At 34.7% G+C, this 18,691-nt stretch overlaps 3 protein-coding genes across 3 annotated transcripts; 1 reads left to right on the forward strand and 2 right to left on the reverse strand.

The window, feature by feature from the left end:
• The first annotated feature begins 1,440 nt into the window (after nucleotides 1-1,440).
• Nucleotides 1,441-7,009, forward strand: LOC120347762 (T-cell activation inhibitor, mitochondrial-like). The gene is made up of 10 exons (XM_039417844.2): nucleotides 1,441-3,077; nucleotides 3,179-3,305; nucleotides 3,540-3,684; nucleotides 4,245-4,491; nucleotides 4,602-4,758; nucleotides 4,857-5,012; nucleotides 5,266-5,358; nucleotides 5,483-5,670; nucleotides 5,894-6,022; nucleotides 6,224-7,009. The coding sequence occupies exons 1-10, from the start codon at nucleotides 3,037-3,039 to the stop codon at nucleotides 6,459-6,461; spliced, it is 1,521 nt and encodes a 506-aa protein (XP_039273778.2). The 5' UTR covers nucleotides 1,441-3,036; the 3' UTR covers nucleotides 6,462-7,009.
• Nucleotides 7,010-8,228: 1,219 nt separating this feature from the next.
• Nucleotides 8,229-10,394, reverse strand: LOC120347764 (choline/ethanolamine transporter FLVCR2-like). The gene is made up of 3 exons (XM_039417849.2): nucleotides 9,882-10,394; nucleotides 8,992-9,665; nucleotides 8,229-8,923 (listed from the first exon to the last, which is right to left on the reverse strand). The coding sequence occupies exons 1-3, from the start codon at nucleotides 10,178-10,180 to the stop codon at nucleotides 8,541-8,543; spliced, it is 1,356 nt and encodes a 451-aa protein (XP_039273783.2). The 5' UTR covers nucleotides 10,181-10,394; the 3' UTR covers nucleotides 8,229-8,540.
• Nucleotides 10,395-14,814: 4,420 nt separating this feature from the next.
• LOC120347769 (uncharacterized) lies at nucleotides 14,815-17,097 on the reverse strand. Its single transcript, XM_039417856.2, has one exon. It carries the CDS (start codon nucleotides 16,732-16,734, stop codon nucleotides 15,742-15,744), a length of 993 nt encoding a protein of 330 aa, XP_039273790.2. The 5' UTR covers nucleotides 16,735-17,097; the 3' UTR covers nucleotides 14,815-15,741.
• Nucleotides 17,098-18,691: the final 1,594 nt, after the last annotated feature.

Below are 18,691 nucleotides of genomic sequence, written 5' to 3' on the forward strand. Positions count from 1 at the left end.
AAAAATTCAGAAGTTGTTGAGAACAGAATGGGCCAAAGTCCATTATGGGGTTAAAAAAGCAGGAAGGAATTGAAGCTGAAGTGCCAAAAAATATTGATTACAAAGACATTCACATCCACATTAAAATAACCAGAGCTCAGGTCTTTACTAAGTGTGAATATCTAGAAATTCAAAAATAAAAAAATTCCAAATTGTTTTTTGCGTTTTTCTCAAAACTCAAAATTGTGACTTAGGCCTGTTCTGTTCTCATCCGGCGATATATATATATATATATATTGATTTATATAAACGATTCATTAAGCGATTATTTAAATTATCTATATTCTATATAATAGCGTTATAATAATAATAACAACATTATTGCACATTGCTTTTAAACACATAGGTCTGCGATGCTCCCCTCGTTATCATTTGCTCTTTTTTAAATCATGACGCAAACGGAATTAACGCACATTTCACTGGCGCTTCCCATTTGGATGAATTTCGCAGGTTAATCTTGGTACATCCGATTATAATTGCAAACGTAAATTTATGTAATAAGTAAATTGGTAGCTGAGTGTTATCTCTGTAAAAAAATTCTCAGCGTTAATAGGCTATATCAGTTAGTCAGTTAGGTATGTTAGTCGTTTGGTTTTTACTAGCTTTATTCATTCTTCAAGTTCATTATTGTTATTTAATGACAATTTATACTATAGTTCTTTCGAATTGAAAAAAAGTAAACGATAATATTATGTTATGCTGAAAAGAATCAGATTTGGAAATATTCGAATAGGAACACTATGATTCCAAAATGAAATATTCGAAACTTAATTCCACGCTCGCGACTCCTGTCACACAATTTAAGTGAATAAAATTAGTTTCCGCTTGTTATTTGTAATGTTTTTTTCTTATGATACGTTTATATTGTGTTGGCGAATGGATTGATGTTCGAGAAACATCAAAATTAACGAAAGGGGTAAAAAAATTAGTTTGAGGGCGCTGTGGAGTCGAGTCCTTGAAGAATCTCAGTCATCAACAATAACTTTGCATTCTGGGTTTTTGCAAGTCGCTCGTTCCTGCGTTCCGTTGTGCATTCTTTCGACCGTTGTTTTTTGGTATTTTTTTGTAAAAGGTTGACAGCTACACACTCAAAATGGTTGTGCGTGGTGCACTCAGTGTCATTAGCGGGCAAGTCAAACGTCACCTAGATTTGTGGCCTTTATTTGCTGCCTATGGATTTGCAACTGGCTTGAGCGCATCCATTATGCTTTATACGTCGCTCAACAAAGCGGATGTTGTTTGGAACAAATGGAACCCAGTTAATTCATATGACCGTATCAACTGGGAAAAACATGAGCAGAAGTTGGCCATGGGTATTCCATCCGAAAAACAATTTTACAAGAAGAATAATGAGATTCTTTCTCTTCGCGATGAAATCTACAGGAGTGGACAATACAAAGTGTAAAATGTTGACTTGTTTATTTCTGACTACAGTGTGTTGATTAGTTGTTAAATTTAGTCGTTTAGTTATTTGAACCATTTTCATTGTGTCTTGTTTAAAAATCAAATTGAATTTGAAGATATGTGATAAAATAAATTGCAAAATGATATGGTTATATTCTGATATTCTTGTATTACAACTGTACTGACAATGGTCTATCATTTTCATAGCTGGAGTCGAAAAGTTTGTGGGAGCTGTGATATTTCTACATTCAGACATCACCGCATTGGGGCATTCGATTTATGGTTGTGATTGAGTACCGTACGGTATGATGGTTGAGGTTCAGTTTAATATCTTTGTATTTCTGTACTTCAAGTAGTCTATTAATTTTGATAAAAATATGTCTGTATGTGAACAGTTTTGCTGGTTGAACAGCTGCAGATAACAGGAGTTTATTGGTAACTAGTTGAATAATCCTTATTAATAAGAATCAACTCTAATCAATTTATGAAATATCAGAGTGATTTTGACTGAAATATCTGAATAATTAAAAAAAGTATGTGTGATACACAATTCGGGAATTGGTGCCAAACATCACTGATCTCTGATCTTATTTTTCAATCTAAGATGGTGGATTGTTCGTTCAGAAGCAATGACTTGTTGCTGTGTTAGTTTTATTCTTGTGATTGAGATGACCTACACTCCTACAGTAGCAATATGATCTTACCATAATAACAACAGAAACCAATAGAATCAGAAAATTCATTAAGATTAAAAACCTCTGCGATACGGTTAATTTCAAAGTCTGTCAATATTTTTTTTGTGTCATAATTCTACCTACCATAACATGAATATACCGCATTCTTAGTCACTCATGAAAAGTATAACACAAGTATAACACTAGCTAAAAACTGGTAGTCATTCTATGAGAACCTGAAGATGTGTTTCTTATTCTAGACTCGTTGCTAATTTTAGTTGGGTCTATTCTACACAAAGGCAATTTAGACAGGCCTTATATTTGAGTAAAATTAACAATATACGTTGTACAATGTCGTACAAATTTGGTATAAGAGTTCTGAACATATCTACATTATGAATGTATTGGGCTGACTGTAGGGTAGAAGCTGGTATTAGCTGTGAATAGATGAAGGTGAAGAAGAGATGGAGTCGCATTGCAACATGTTCTTGAAATCAACAAAATTATGATCATTGATTAAGGAAGAGATCAACAATGATGATTTTTGGGATGCAACAATTGAAATAATAATTGATAGTGTAAGAAATTTTCTAACATGAACATAGGGTTGCTGATAGTGGTATCTATTAAAAGTTTTCTACCCCTTTGTTGATCTTTAAACAAGTTTTTTATATGCATTTTATTTTTACATATGACGATGAAATTTAGGTGACCAGACTACTGGACTATGATGGTTAACTGTGTCCTGATATCTGATAGTAAGAGACTGGAAAAATTATCACAATTGTTTTATGTTTGTCTTTAAATTTTCAATAGTGACTACAATGTTAATTAAATATGTTGTGTATTTTTAGTTCCATATAATAAATTTCCATATAATAAACTAGTTGAAAAATGAATTAACTGTCGAAATTTTTCAATGGCGCTTAGTAATTGGATATTCAAAATGACAAAAATAAGGTGAGTTATCTGAAAACATTAATATAGGTAAAATTGATGTTATTCAAGTATTTGCGTTTTTCATCAATAAATCAGACACGTTTTAATCCATTCTATCTCAGATCAATGTCACCAACAACACTAATTTTTCCAATAAGAACCTTATCCTCAAGTGCAACAATAAGTGCTTTAAGAGCTTTCTATCTCTCTGTCCATCCAGACTTCTTTGCTCAACATCCACAAATACAGGTAATGAGAAATTGTGTTGATCAGTGAAAAATAGAACAGAATAAAACATAGTTAGTCTTGTATAAAGCTAACTGATAATTAAGCCTATGATATGTTAAAAAAATTTTCATATTGTTTGTTGTCCAATTTAAAGTTTACTGTATCATGATGAATTTTGTAATATTTTTTTATTAGTATAGCCTACCATGGCAATCTCTGAAATGATTTGACTTACCACACATTTCTATTTTTCAGAAAATCAATGAATCCTCACTAAAGCGATTAAATAGTTATTTAGAAGCTGTTCAGTCTTCAAGGCAAATAAAAAATTTACATCCAACTAAAGTAACTTTCTATTTTCGAAAAAAATCTGATGAGAAAAATCACTTGATTGATGATGGTGAGAGATTGAATTTAACAAATAGCCTACATTTCAAGATATAAAACCGATCTTAAAGTTGTAGTAAGGCTATGAGTTTCAACTCTTTTTCAACAATCAAAAATCGGTGAAACTGGAGATCCTTCAGATTTGGCAAATAGTCTTTCAATGAGATAAAATAATGCAATGCTTTTTTATCGACCCATTAATGAAGCTATCAAGTTAGTACAGAGGGCGAATACTGTGAGTGTCTTTTGTATAATGTAACCTAATTGTTTTTCATAGCTGTATGTATTATTGGCGGTGACCGTACATTTGAACCCATGTACATTTGAACCCATGCGTATATCCACGGGTTCAATCTATATGCGGGTGCTAAAACCCATGGGTTAGGGTTAGTATGGGTTTAACTATCCGTGAAACAAAAAAAATTCCATAGGTGCAATAGCATACAGGTGCAATTGTCATGGGTTCAAATGTACGTGGGTTCAAATGTAATGGAACCATTATTGGCATAAAAATGTTTAGCTGCAAAATAGGCTATAACCTTATTTACTTAACCCACTCTATTTCATTTTTAGATTTCAAGCTTGTAAATTTTACTTTGCGATCTCATGATTTGATGACAAATATTGAACATATATTAGTATCATGTGGGCTTTCTGTGACTCACTTAAATGAGGTTTTGCATAAGCAATCATCGAAATCTAAAGACTTACCATTGGAAAGTAGATATCGAAAGACAACTTATGATCCAAAAAAATGGAGCCAGAACTTGCGTGAAGAAGAATTTAAGTCAAGTGATGAGGTTTCTACTCTGGGATTAAGGTATTATTATCTACAATCTGAGAGATTATTTGTTCTTTTTACGGTTAGTCGACTGTTTTGTATTATTTTGATATAACCTTGCCAACATTATAGTTCTCTTATCTTTACAGGAGATGGCTACAAAAAAATATTTCTGAAATAAGAATGTTACAAGAATCTAGTCATTTAATTGTAGATAACAACGAAATGCTTAGGAATGATATAGCTATGGCGTATGGACTGAGAGAGATTTTTTGGTGCAGCTCATGGCAATACAGGAGCGAACAAGTATGTTTTGTGATGATATAAAGTCAGTATTTACGAGTTGTTTTCTTGTATAATTATTGTTGAATTATTCACCTTTTTTTCCTTTATAAATTCTCTAGGGTGTTTTACGGAATTTTGCCAGATTTTGTGACCAACATAAAGAACAAGTACAATGTTTGCAAGGCAAAAAGTTGGTATTCACTGACAGAACAATGGTTGCTGCTGATGAGAGTGTTTGTTTCAATGTTGAAGACGTTCCACAACAATGGCTACAGGTAACTTGGAAGTCTCCATGGGAGTATCCCTGTGTAAATTTTCAATTTTTTCCATACAAACGGTTCCCAAAATTCTTTCGTCTCATCTGAGATAAATAATGAAGGTCCAGAATATTTTATATACGAGGTATATATACTGCATCATGGCATTTCCGTATAAAACAGTTAATTTTGAAATTTCCAGAATAGCACAAATATTTATCTATGTAACTCTTGAATTCTATTATAGATTTGTCTTTGTTTGCTTTTTCAGTTTTTGATAAAGTACCAGAGTATAGACCCTAAGTTGTTTGATAGAGGAGCACATTTGGAGAAAGTCATTTGCAATAGATGTGGAAACATTAAGGTACTTTAGGGCATTTTCCTATATTGTTAGGAAAATTAAGATACATTGGTCAAAGTCTCAAGGCATTGATTTTATTATGTTCTCATTATCTGGATGATTAAACAATGAATTTTCTTTTAAATAGGTTGTGCGTCCTGAAGTTCGGTTATCTAGGATGCGCACTCACACACTGTTATCTGTCCACGAGTATATTACAATATTAAACAAAATAACAACGGGATTACTTTGGATGCAACAGACAGAAGAACTAACTGTGTTACCATGGTCAATGAGAAATCATGAAATTATGTTTGTTATATCACACGATCCTGAGTAAGTAGGTTTACAATAACATCATCTGTTTTGAAAAATGTGTGCAATTAACTGCAATGGATAACATATTAATACATTCCCGCAATCTGAATGTGATCGTGTGGCTCCTGCTCCATTAAAATGTTATGGTTCCAGGCCCCCACTCCAACTCCCTACCATATGATACTCCACTATGCATTGATGAATAATCATAACATAATGACTATTTTTACCTCTTTGACAGTGGGGACAAGATTTCATTATCACCGAATGGTCGATTTTATGTTGATATGAATTGTGATCCACATCATCTGCTCAGTTTTCTAATTCAGAAAAAATCTTCGGCGGAGGAAAGAAAATACTTTAGTTCTAGGTATCTTCATATATTTTCAAAGTGAATGATAAATTACCTAATCAATTTATTGTTAAGCATCAGAGTGATAAATGCATCCTCGTTCTGATCTTGTTGAGATATTTTATTTACCACTATCTCTAATTTTTTCCAACTAACTCTTCTTATAGTTGTAAAATTGTTATTCAATATAACACTATCTTCAAACACTTTATTTAACAGTGAGGAATCCAAATTTCAGAAACTGTCATCTTTGTGTAAAGAGAAATTGGGAGTGCATTCAATTTCGAAAGATTTTGATGTTGAACATCACCAATCTGCAAAGTTCTGTGAAAAATTACTTAAAAACTCTGCAGAATTCAACGTTTTACTCAAAGATCTTGATATAAGGATAACTTTAACTTATTACTCTTTATTTGACCATGGAAGATTGTGTATCCCGTGGGATTGGAGGGCATAATAGTACCATACTTGTTATTCTTGGATTTTCCGTAAAGTGTTCAAACATTCTCCAATCATATCTAATCACTAAACAAAATCCAGAATTCAAATATATTAATATAATCATACTAATAAATCATAAAATTGATTTTGTTGATTATGTATGATTGAACATAACTCTTTGATGTTGCTATTCACTGTAAACATACAAAGTCTGAATAGTTCGATAACACTTATTCAACCTATTGCTAACAAATAAATATAACAAAGCTTTTATTCTGGTTCTCAGTATTATTCTATGTCAACGAGCTGTGCTTGTCAGGGATGTCACTGTGATAATCGTTCCGAAACACGCATGGGTTTAGTTAGTATTATTATATTGTCGGTATCTGACTCTTTTCTTGATTTTACCGCTTGTGTTCACTGATTAACTGTGGTGATCCTCACATGGTGATATCTTTGATTTCTTGTCCATTTCTCATTAAATATTAGTTATCTAACATTACTTAGATTCTTAGAATTGCATATTTGTTTCTATAATGACTGGGGAATAAAATCAAAAATATGTGTGGCGTTTTAGAGTTGAATTTTTTGTCAGCGAGTGTTCTTTAATCCATATATCTGTATAGGAAAAGCACATACACGTCTCACATTTTAATTTGAATTTATAAGATATTGCCCGATGTCACATCGTGTTTTTGTTTTATTGTGTTTTGCCTGTTTTTGGGGGACGGGCACGTACTTGTACGTATTTAACTTTTTTATTAAGTTATGCCCGTCCTCCAGGTCCTCTGTATTTTGTTTGTCCCTTTGTTGTTGTTTTTTGTTTGTATCAGAGTGACCGAATAAAATTGATTGATTGATTGATTTGTCAATATTGTAGGTGGTTTCAACATAGTTCAGATGAGGTAGGATTTTTATCCTGGGTAAAGGAAAAGTCGATGTGATGGCTCAAATTACATGACAAACCACAGACTTCTCCATCGTTTGTCGGTCCAGATCTTATTTCGCTAACACTTGGCTATGTTCTTCTTGGTCGCTTTATTATATATTTGGATAAGTGTCTGAAATATACACAAAAAGGGTAGCTATATACAACTCAAGAAGATGAAAGATGTGGTTTTCCCTATTTGTAGTTTCCTACCAAAATAAAATGCTAGTGGTAAGGTACAGTTTTAGAAATCCGATAACATCTATTTTAACGTGCGATGGCTTAATTCGATATAATTTTATGTATGTGCGTCTTTCGATTTATCGTTTGATGTCTTGACTTGAGATATACTTTGGATCTCATTAGTTTCAAATTGTGCATTTCCTCATTGCCGTAAATCCAAAGAAATAGTGTTTCTAAGACTTGCTATCATCAACCCGACAGAACCCGCGGGTGGTTTAGTAAGCGCTATTCCCGATTAAGCACGGGTGTAAACTATTTTCATCATTTCGATCTTTCTTCCAGTTTCACTATAGGCAATAAACGGATATCCGTAAAATCAAATATGTTAATTCAAGTGCATCGTTAAAAATAATCTAATTCGGGCTGATCAAGTTAACAAAAAAATAACAATTGTGTGCTAGTGAAGTCTTTGAGTTGCTGTTGGGAGTGAAGGTCAGAAAATCGTAAAAAGGGGGTGCGATAGAGATCGAGGGGTTGGTAAAAGGCACCACCATTGCTATTAGGCGTCGTTTAACGATAGACGATAAGCTGTCGTCCACCATACCACACAACTACAACCAGCCAATGAACGTTTTTACCTCTAAATATGGATTAATCTAATAAAAAATGCCGGAGCATATTAGCCAGCATATTCCAGGGGTTGCATTGTCCTCAAAACCAAACTAAAATATCGTGCAGGAACCGGTTGAATTATAACAGAATTGAGTCCGAATCAAAATTTGTAGACTACACTACTGTGAAATGCAAATGCTTGAGCTGTATGTATTTTCCTATATCCCCGCTACCAGATTTTCTTTAAAATATCCAATACACATTACTAATACTGAAGTGCTAATTTTATTCCATTTAATGATATACCAGATAATTTTCTGAAGTGTCAGAAGTTTGAAGTGTCAACTCGAGATGTACAAGTTCAAGTTGTGATCACTGTTCATCAATAGGTGTGTACTTTGTAATTCCGGCATTGTGTCTTTTATAATCAGGTGCTACAAGTGACACAAAAACTATTGTCAAAATGAGGAAGAATCCTGTACATGCAGAAGCAATAACGGCGCCTGCGAATGTGAGAATAGCTCTCATTATGAGCGTAAATGAGAATAGGGCCAAATTTATTATCACCATAATCAGTGACGTAACCAGGAGCTTATCATCTGGATACGATATTTCCAATAGAAGTTCGGTAGCTGATGGGCGGTAAATGCTTCTTCCAATACTGAATATGAAATACAAAATGTATAATGAAACAATGTTCTTGTATTGATAAGCAAATACTATTCCGAGTGTACATACTGACATCACCGATGGACCTGTAAATAATAAAAAAGGTTAAACATATATATTTTTTATTTATTGGTCATACAAAGTTAATACTAACCCAATATTGCCATAGTTTTGAAGTTTTTGTATTTGTCAACAAGTTTACCCGCAATAGGCATTGTAAACGCTCCTGCAATAATGCTGATTACAAGAATTGTTCCTGGCACTGTATCATGCAAATTCGGGAAAATATCTAGTACAAATGAAGGTAATAGAAATTGCAGAAAAACTAGACCGCTAGTTGCGAATATTTCGGTCATACAGAGTAATACGAATGACCTTCTCGAAACGATAGTCCACATTTCGCTACATTTTTGCATCATTGATTTTGTCTGCTCGTTGTGTTTTTGCATGTTGGTAAGAACTTCCTCTTGTGCTCGACTTGGAGGTGAAGGCGGGTAATTCTTACAATATCCAAATGTAAGACAAAGGCAGATAAGCAACAACGCTGATAAGGCGCAATATGTAGTGACGAATAAGTTCGTCACTTTTTGCGATGCATGCCCACTGACATTTGCGTCAATAGTAAACGTTGCTTTGGGAATGAAATGAGGATATATTAATGAAGCCGAAACGGAGCCAATCATAAAAAAGCACAGAGGCAGAGTAAGTGCCGTCGCTGTCTGGTGAGCTGGAAACCAACATGCCGCCAAAATAACTTGAGTTGTGTATAGAATTCCAATCGAAGACGTCATTATGATCCGTCCAATGACTGTGACACAAAATAAATTCCTGAAATGTAATTATACAGTAAAGAGAAGCTGGTGAATATGTCAAGCTAATAGATGAGAAGAAATGATGAGATGAGAGAAATCCCCACTACATATCGTACAGAAAATGTAATACAATCAGATCGCAGTAAATAGGTCAAAAGCGATTTATTTTGTTGTGGTCAATAGGTTTAAGATAAATAGCGTTAAGAATACCATGAAAATATAATAACCTTACCCTGAGGAAAATCCAATTGTACATATAACTGATCCACAAAATAGCGATCCAGTTGTTAAGAGCATCAAGGAACGAAGTGCCAATTTGTCACTGAAGTAAGCAGATATCAATCCAACTGGACAACCGAGAAGTGAACCAAATATTGCTAATAAATCCGTCAGAGACGGCGGAACTTGGTAAAACTGACTTACGACATTGTTCAATACTACGAATCCGGTTAGGGTGTACAGCTGCGAAAATCCGACACAGCATAGAACTCCAAGTAATATCCATCTTTGTGGAAAGCTCTTATATTCCATTATAATTTTAGGATTCTGGAAAATAATTATTCGCTGCTCAAATTGTAATATTTCGCGGACATATTTTTGTGAAAGTTCCACAAATTTAACGTCAAAATGGGTTCAGCTGATTTATCAGAAACCCTCAGTGTCAGCATAACGAAAATAATTCCTCAAGTATTTCAATATTAGATTCAAGCACATTTAAACTGCTATAAATTTTCCGAATCATGACACTGTGTATACTCTACTCCGTCTTTCTTTCAGCAAATATGTCGGATATTTTATTGACATTTGTCTGTACACTCCCTACATTGATCTGGTGTCACGACTTTGAAAATACATCCGGATTCCGGTTGGTAATAGGAGCGTTTTACGCTGATGTTTTTAGTCGTTTAAGATACCTGCGCCCACAAACGTGCTTGGCGAGCAATAATAAGCAAATCATTCTGCGACGTCGAGGAGTATAGCAATCCTCTCGGACACTGTGACATTCATCGTGACTTTAAAAACATACATCGGTTCCTAGCGTAGGTTGCAATCATATATTTTGCTCGTTATTGTATTTAAACACTGGTTTTGCCATGGAGATTGGCAGAACCGAGAGATATGTTTCGTGATTTCTTGCCTTCATTATTACTCAAAGCGTCTATTTGGTAACTCGAATAAACGTTACTCTCAAATTCTATGACTTTGGTGTAAACCTTGCGATAAAGCGATGTGATGAGCGTGGAATGGGAGATATCAGTAATCTTGACAGATATAAATACCGTGTTTCCCCGAAAATAAAACCTACCCTGAAAATAAGACCTAGCCTGAATTTTAAAAATTATTTTAATATAAGCCCTCCTCTTAAAATAAGACCTAGTCAATAACACAAAATTTGTTTTGACATAGTCGATAGCAAGAAATCTCTTCTGCACGTTTTAAATGACTAATAATGTTTCGCAGTTATTTTAACTAAAAACGTGTTATTTACAGGTAAATGAATATCGGTTTTCATATTTTATTTTTGTATATTTGAAAAGCTCGTAATTCTCTACTTTGTAATTTTGTTTTGATAAATTAAAATATAAGACATCCCCCAAAAATAAGCCTCAGTGTTATTTTTCGGAAGATAATTGAAATAAGACCCAGTCTTATTTTCGGGGAAACACGGTAATTCGGATGGTATCGGCATGTGGCTCGTTTTGCATATTGTGTTCAGGATAATACGTGGGGAGTTACAGTATTTATTTTAGCCGACGATTCGTTATTTTAATCGATATTTTCACTGGAAATTTATATTCGTAAAAACTATAGTCGTAATTTGAGCAGGCACAAGTGGGCCGGATGAAACACTTCGATGGGCCGGATACGGCCGCGGGCTGTAATTTGCCCACCCCTGGATGTACACAGTAACCAGACACAGCTTTGGTCAACTTTCTTTGTCTACGCCCTACGGTAATGGTTTTAGTGGGGGTAGCAATGTCTTCGTTGTATCGTTTGTGTTCTCTTGTGACTAGAGCGGAAAATATACATGGGTTTAGATTCCACGGCTTCAAATGCCCCTGCGTGCAACTGTCCCTAGATACAAATACCCGCGTTCAAATGACCGTTGGCGGAAATATCCATGGGTGCAAATGACAATTTCTTCCGGTATATCATTTACAACATGACAACCGTGTGCTGGCTATTTAGTTCTGGCTACGTAATAAATGGTTGATGGCTTGGAGTTCTTCTCTACGTCCGCTTATTCTGCGTCGCTTGGGTCATGCTTTGCGTTAAATATGTGTCGTTTGGTGCTTTGTTGTTAACTTCGCCTTGATTTTTTCCCGTGGTAAATCAACAAGTTTACGCGCTGAGAACTATTCGTTGTGAATAGCGCCTATGAGTACCGATTTTTAAAACAGACGTGTTGATATTCATTTGCTCATTCTGCGGCAGGGATCACCAACTCGGTAATGTCATGTGTCATTTAATGCTGTTTCAGTTATGACATCACACACACTGGATCATGCGTGTTTTATATTCACTTTTCTAATCCAAGTATAACGGGGCGTAGGCAGGAAAAGAACGGTGGTGTATGAACAGCAGCTTTGACAATTGAGTGTCACAAGCTTGTTTGGTTCAACCTATCTTTGTGAATCATCCTTTTCTGACTGGAACTTTATCAATAACAAACACAGAACACGCCTAACATCTGCAAGACTGAGTCAGGCTTCAGGGTTGCGGTGTCAAGCTGTACACCAGAGTACAATACACTGGTAGAGAGCATGCAATGCCAGGTTTCCTACTGACTGACAAGGAAATAGACTGGGTTTGTTAGCGGTTGAAAATAATATATTCATGATTTTCACTCCATTTTGTGAAACTATCAATCTGTCATCGTCTACTGGTAATTGCAATTTCGGAAACCGACTTGTATAGTCCCGTCCAGCACTGAAAAATTCAAATCGGTAATAGTAGTTGTTTAAGAACCCTAATAAAAAATCAACAACAATTTTGCAAAACGATTCATATACCTGTTCGCATCAAGCGTTTGTAAAAATAAACCTAGTGTTAAGAGTTAAAACTACCCTGAGCTTTTTCACTTGCTAAACCTTCGCGAAAGAATGCTTTTCACTGATTTCTGTGGTCTCAGTAACGAAAAGATGTGCAGCTATGGTTTTGTCATATTCTCTTCTTGCTAATGCCAAAAAGTTTCCGCATATGAAAGATGCATTCCGCATATATATGACATATCCTTGAAAGATGTGCAGGAATCGCAATCTAATTAAAGTCTTTTCTTCTGGGGCGCTTTCTGTCAGACTCCACATCTCGTTTATACCAGGGTGGAAAAGGAGTAGTTACAATCATCACTTGCATCAACCTAATATCACTAGCAATATGAAGCCATACTTTTTTGAGTGAATTTGCCATATTTACTTTTTGATTGTCCGAAGTCTGTTAATATAGTCGTAGTGATATAGGTATCTAAATTGTTCAGAAGTCGTTTCTATAATATTTAGGTGTAATTCTTCACTTTCGGCAAAGGATTTATTATTCGTCATTCATGTATTCACTAATATTAATTTGCGAGCATAGTCTTCCGTATCGCATAGATTTTACAACATGTTCTTCTAATTACGGGAAGCTAAAGAAAAGCTGACTACTCGTTGATTATATGTAGTCCAGTTTTTTAATGAATTCTTCTTCACTATCGGATTCCATAAGTTGTAGATAACGAATTGTTCATTTACGCCATCTCGTCAGAATCATCCCCGCAAAATTGATCCTCCATATGTTTCAAGCCATTTTTTATTCATTCGTCACCTCCAATATAGACCGAGTTTTCATTCTCCACAGCCGCAACAAATGAAACAATTCAATGCAAAAGACTACTAAAAAGGCACCATAGTTTTCTATAACACTATCAATGCAAATTTTACGGTTATTTTTTTGATACCAAGCTGATCACACACCATCAATACTTTGATCCTGTCCTGGGTATAGCGAACAAACACCATTGGGTTTGCTAGTTGCTACATCAGCTGACTCACCAAGCTATTCAGCTATTTTTTTTAATTTTAGTTCGTCTAATATCCCGGTGCAGCTGATACACATTCGCTCTCCACTACGATATAACAATCTTTGGGTAATCTTTAATATTTCGAAAATGATTTATTAATTTTATTAGATCGTATGCACTGGGAAAAAACTTCACTTGATCAATGAGTCAGAGAGAGCAATTTTTAAAAGTTGGGAAATTGATGTATATGTGAACTACACCCGATTGAACGGAGGATTGTAATTACTATTTATGACAGACATTTTTCAATAAAGAAATTTAAATGGCGATACATAAAATGAAACTACTTTACAGCTATTTTGACTATTGAATTATACGATTGTTGGTGTCGGAGTTCGTGATAATATGAACAAGGTGATTTCGGCAACTATGCGCTTAATGTAATTTCAACGACTTTGCATGGATACGAGTAACGAGTTTATTGCCAATTGAATCAGAAGTTTAAAATAACTTGGATTGCGAAATCAACAAGTAGCCTATGTGTAAAAAGGAGTGTTTGGTAATCGTAATGCTTGGCACCCGATTTCAACCAGTTAATGTTGACCAGTGACTAATTTGATTTAACGCTGTTGGTTCGTGTTGTTCTACATTCTAAAGAACTATGATAGTATCACAGAAAAACCGTTTGTTGCTTATTGTAAGCTCATCTAGATACTAATCTTCGGGATATATGCATCTGAACTTCTGTGTGTCGGACTCCTTATTGACTTGAAACAACAACATGTGACACAAGCTATTTTCCGGTTTATATTATTTTCGAGTTTTATTGTATTGTATATTGTCTTTGGTACAGATTCATTATTAAGGTACTACTTAAATAATTCAGTTGTTTAAGACTGTTTTATTGTATTGTATATTGTCTTTGGTACAGATTCATTATTAAAGTACTACTTATATAACTCAGTTGTTTGAGACTGTTTCATCGTATTGTATATTGTCTTTGGTACAGAATCATTATTAAGGTACTACTTAAATAATTCAGATGTTTAAGACTGTTTTATTGCATTGTATATTGTCTTTGGTACAGAATCATTATTAAGGTACTACTTATTTAACTAAGTTGTTTGAGTGTTGTAACTTATAAGGAAACAAAAGCATAAGAAGATTTCCAAACTCTAACATGTATTATAACAGGATTAGGCTTTTAAAATGAAATATTTAAACATATGGTACTAGCTAAATTGTGATTATACATAGATGCAAGCTAACAATATACTTGTAGTACTATATAATTAATATGGTTACATAAAATTTATACGTACCTATGTATCAATCAATTTTTTTCTATTAAGATAAAATGTTAGTAATAAGGCTATTCCAGAATAATTCATCAACAAAAATAAAAGGCATGATTTCTGGGAAATGAGCCATAATCAAGCATTTCCATTCTATATTCCTAGGCTTCTGTGAAATCAGATGATATAATGATTTTACAGTAGAAAAATTCAATTTGTCACATAAATTCTTGGAAATTTTAACAAAAATATCTATTTAAAATTTGGTTTGTACTATAATACTATATAATATGAATACTATAAACAATTCATGTAACATACACAGTAAAAAACATTTGAGCACAGGGAAATCAGTTGAGGTGAAGATTCCATGTATTAAATATGGATGGCATAACATATACCTATTGAATAGTATACATCAGAAAATCATGTACCGTAATTTAAATTTGTACTTGTTGATTTGGAGTGTTTGAACGTTAAAAAGCACTTGACCACAGTGGAATGATTAATAAATCGAAGTAATATAAATACAGTGCACTAAGAAAGAATGGAGGTATGCCATATGAAAGAGCATTGCAGTAGATTCATTTATATAGTATTTATCTGTGTCAGCTAGACCTGATTAAAATTGACTACTGAACAAGTCATTGAAGCTTTGTGTGAATCGAGTGATGTGTGACTGCAAAAGCCTATCAAGGTTAGGCTATTATATTTCATCATAGAACGGAACATCAAAAAGAATTCATACCTAATTTGTGATAAATACATGTAACAAAGTGCTGATCGTTTCGTTTTATTCATGCAAATGACACCTGCAGAGACATTTCTTTCACATTTCTATGTTTCATTTCACCATCATTATTCTCGACCTCTTGACTTTTTATTTGTGATTCTTTTGCCATTCCTGAAATGACTAAGCGCCCATCTGACAAGAACTTGCACATCACAGCAATATCAGTTTCACCCTTCAGCTGTTTCACACATTCAAGCTTAGGTAGATTCCACACTCGAATTGAACCATCATCTGCAGTTGATGCTAGATTAACAGAGTCTAGGGTGAAAGCAAGAGCTTTAACCCAACCAGTGTGCCCATTAAATGTGATAATCAACTGTTTTCGCTGTACGTTCCAAAGTTTGACAGATCGATCCCAGGAAGCAGAAGCCAAAATTCCAAGTCTTGAAAAACACACACATGATACTTTTCCACTGTGTCCCTCAAGAACGGCATACTCAGGGTCTGGGCCAGGTCTATGTTTCTGCAGCCTGGACTTCTTTTTAATATTCCATAAAATAACCATATTATCCCAACCTCCAGTAGCCAGAGTTATTCCAGTGTGTGAAAATGCGCAGCTACTAACACAATCTGTATGTCCCAAAAACTCTTTAATTTTGAGACCGGATTCACTATTCCATAGTATGACAGACTTATCCCATGAAACAGTAGAAATTAAGCTAGAATCGAATGAGTAGCATATTCCTTCAACACTTTTTGAATGACCTTTCAGAACAAACAGACTTTTAGATACTCCAATGTCCCAGATACGGCCAGTGGAATCATATGAACCACTTGCCAATTGTTTCCCGCAGGTAGAAAATGCACAGCAGTTTACTGGTCCACAGTGACCAGATAAGGAGCACAAAAGTAGGCACGTCTCAGCCTTCCAAATATAAAGTTTGCCATCATCTCCACCAGTAACAACAATATCACTATTTGGAGATATGCAACATGTGTTCACTTCACCTCTATGGCCAGGAAGCAATTTTACTTCAATATCCAACTTTTCAACCATTATATGCAGATGCAGTACATAGGCATATAGTGACTGGTATGGTATCAATTACACAAGTTTACATCTTGGGGGCAAACTTTATAATTACACAAACAACGTATACTGAAATAAGTTAAAGTACATGCATATGCATTATTATCTATCTGCAAACTGAATGAAATTTGGATTCATTTAAAAATATTCGAAGGGGGATATTCAGCATCGTACCTATTTTACCCGTATGCTATTGTAGCAAATAAACTACGGTGTCGTACTACCGGCACCGATACACATCTGAAAATGCTGGTACCTCATTAATGATCACTACCTGACTACCGTACGTACTGGCAACGTAACTAAGTAGGCACAGGTACAACCCTACCGGTACCGTACTCTCATAAATAAGCACCGCCGTGAGTCAGTAATACTGCAGTACCAGATAGTTTATTCAAATAGAGTACTCCATAATATACACACAAATTATAAATGGTGAATTCTGATAGGCGAGCAAAACCTTTAAAAAAGTTTAAAACATTGGAAATATCATGTGCCCGCCCACCAGCACACACACAAAAACAAATTACAAAAAACACAAACCTAGTTGAAACCAACAAGGCTTGGGCCTTGGAGAAATAGTCAAAGATACTCGACAAACAAAAGATACTCGAAGGTATAGGAACTTCCTTCTGTCAGTGTCACTGCACAGGATTAGTAGGTGAGTTTATTTCGATTTCCGTTAAAACAAGGCAAAGAAGCATAACAAACAAATATACGGGAAATCAGGAAAGTAGGCAAAATCTGAAAAGGTTTATTAAGGCGTGCTAATGCACGTTCCCACTTTTTAAAAAATACACGAACGATAATTCGGGCGTAAATAGGTATTTATGTGTGGAGTTTGAACACACAGTTTCTACTATATTGTACACAAGAAAATAACGAGTGGTGTAGACTGCAGAACACAACTTCCCAAAATTTTGAGCTCGCGGTCGCTTCTAATATATTAAATATTTTCGCGGTCCATGTATTGCTGAATATCCATTTTTGATATTTCATTTACACAATTAATTCTTAAATTTTTTCATAGGCTACTCAATACAAAAACAAACACACATTGACTGAGATTTTTTAACGTCACTCAGTTAGTTATTCACTGTGATGGGTGCGACTGCTTTTTGCTGCATTGCAAGTACAGTCGTGGCTCAATATTTGTTAATGCAGGCCTCAATGCAGTTCCAATGTTGCTAATACTCGAACAGTATTGTGTCTTTATCGTCGCCAAATGCAGACTCACCTAAATACGTCAAGATGGAGGTCAAGAGAGCAGTTAGGCCTACTGCTAAACCAGATAATGTTGGAAATTCTGCTTTAACACTAAGCCAAAAAGAGTGAAGCTTTTTTCCAGAAAAATTCAAATTTCCCGTAAATTCTTCCTGAGATTTAAGAGAGAGGAACTGGTTTTTGGATCCAATTTCAATTTGTTATTCAATCCGATGAATAATTTTCAGAATTTTGTTTCCAGAGGTTTATTTTTTTATGAAGGATTCAATGGGACAAATTTAGTTCATTCAGATGTTCATGCAAATCTGATAAATAGCATAATACAACCAGCTGTGAAAATGTTGGACCAACTCTTAATTTTTTTCCATTAAAAAAAGTTCGGTTCATTTTTAAACATTAATAGTCTTTTAAAACGTTCCCTTTCGACAGCCACCCAACTTCAGTGTGCAATAAAGTGTTTCGAAGTCCCGTTCTATGTCATCACATAAATTTGCAAAAATACGGGCATTGAGTGCGATACTTTCAATGGGGTTTAGAGAACTTTTTCACAGCACCCCACACGACTGCATTCAGACTAGGAGACACTTTATCAGCTACTGAGGCCTCTCTGTGAATAATACAGTGCGTAAAAGTAATAGGTATTTAATACTTGCAGATTTAAATTTCGCCTGAAAACCGGCAGTGTGTCCTGTCATTTAAG

The sequence above is a fragment of the Styela clava genome, chromosome 11 (assembly GCF_964204865.1).
Source record: "Styela clava chromosome 11, kaStyClav1.hap1.2, whole genome shotgun sequence".
NCBI lineage: Eukaryota > Metazoa > Chordata > Ascidiacea > Stolidobranchia > Styelidae > Styela > Styela clava.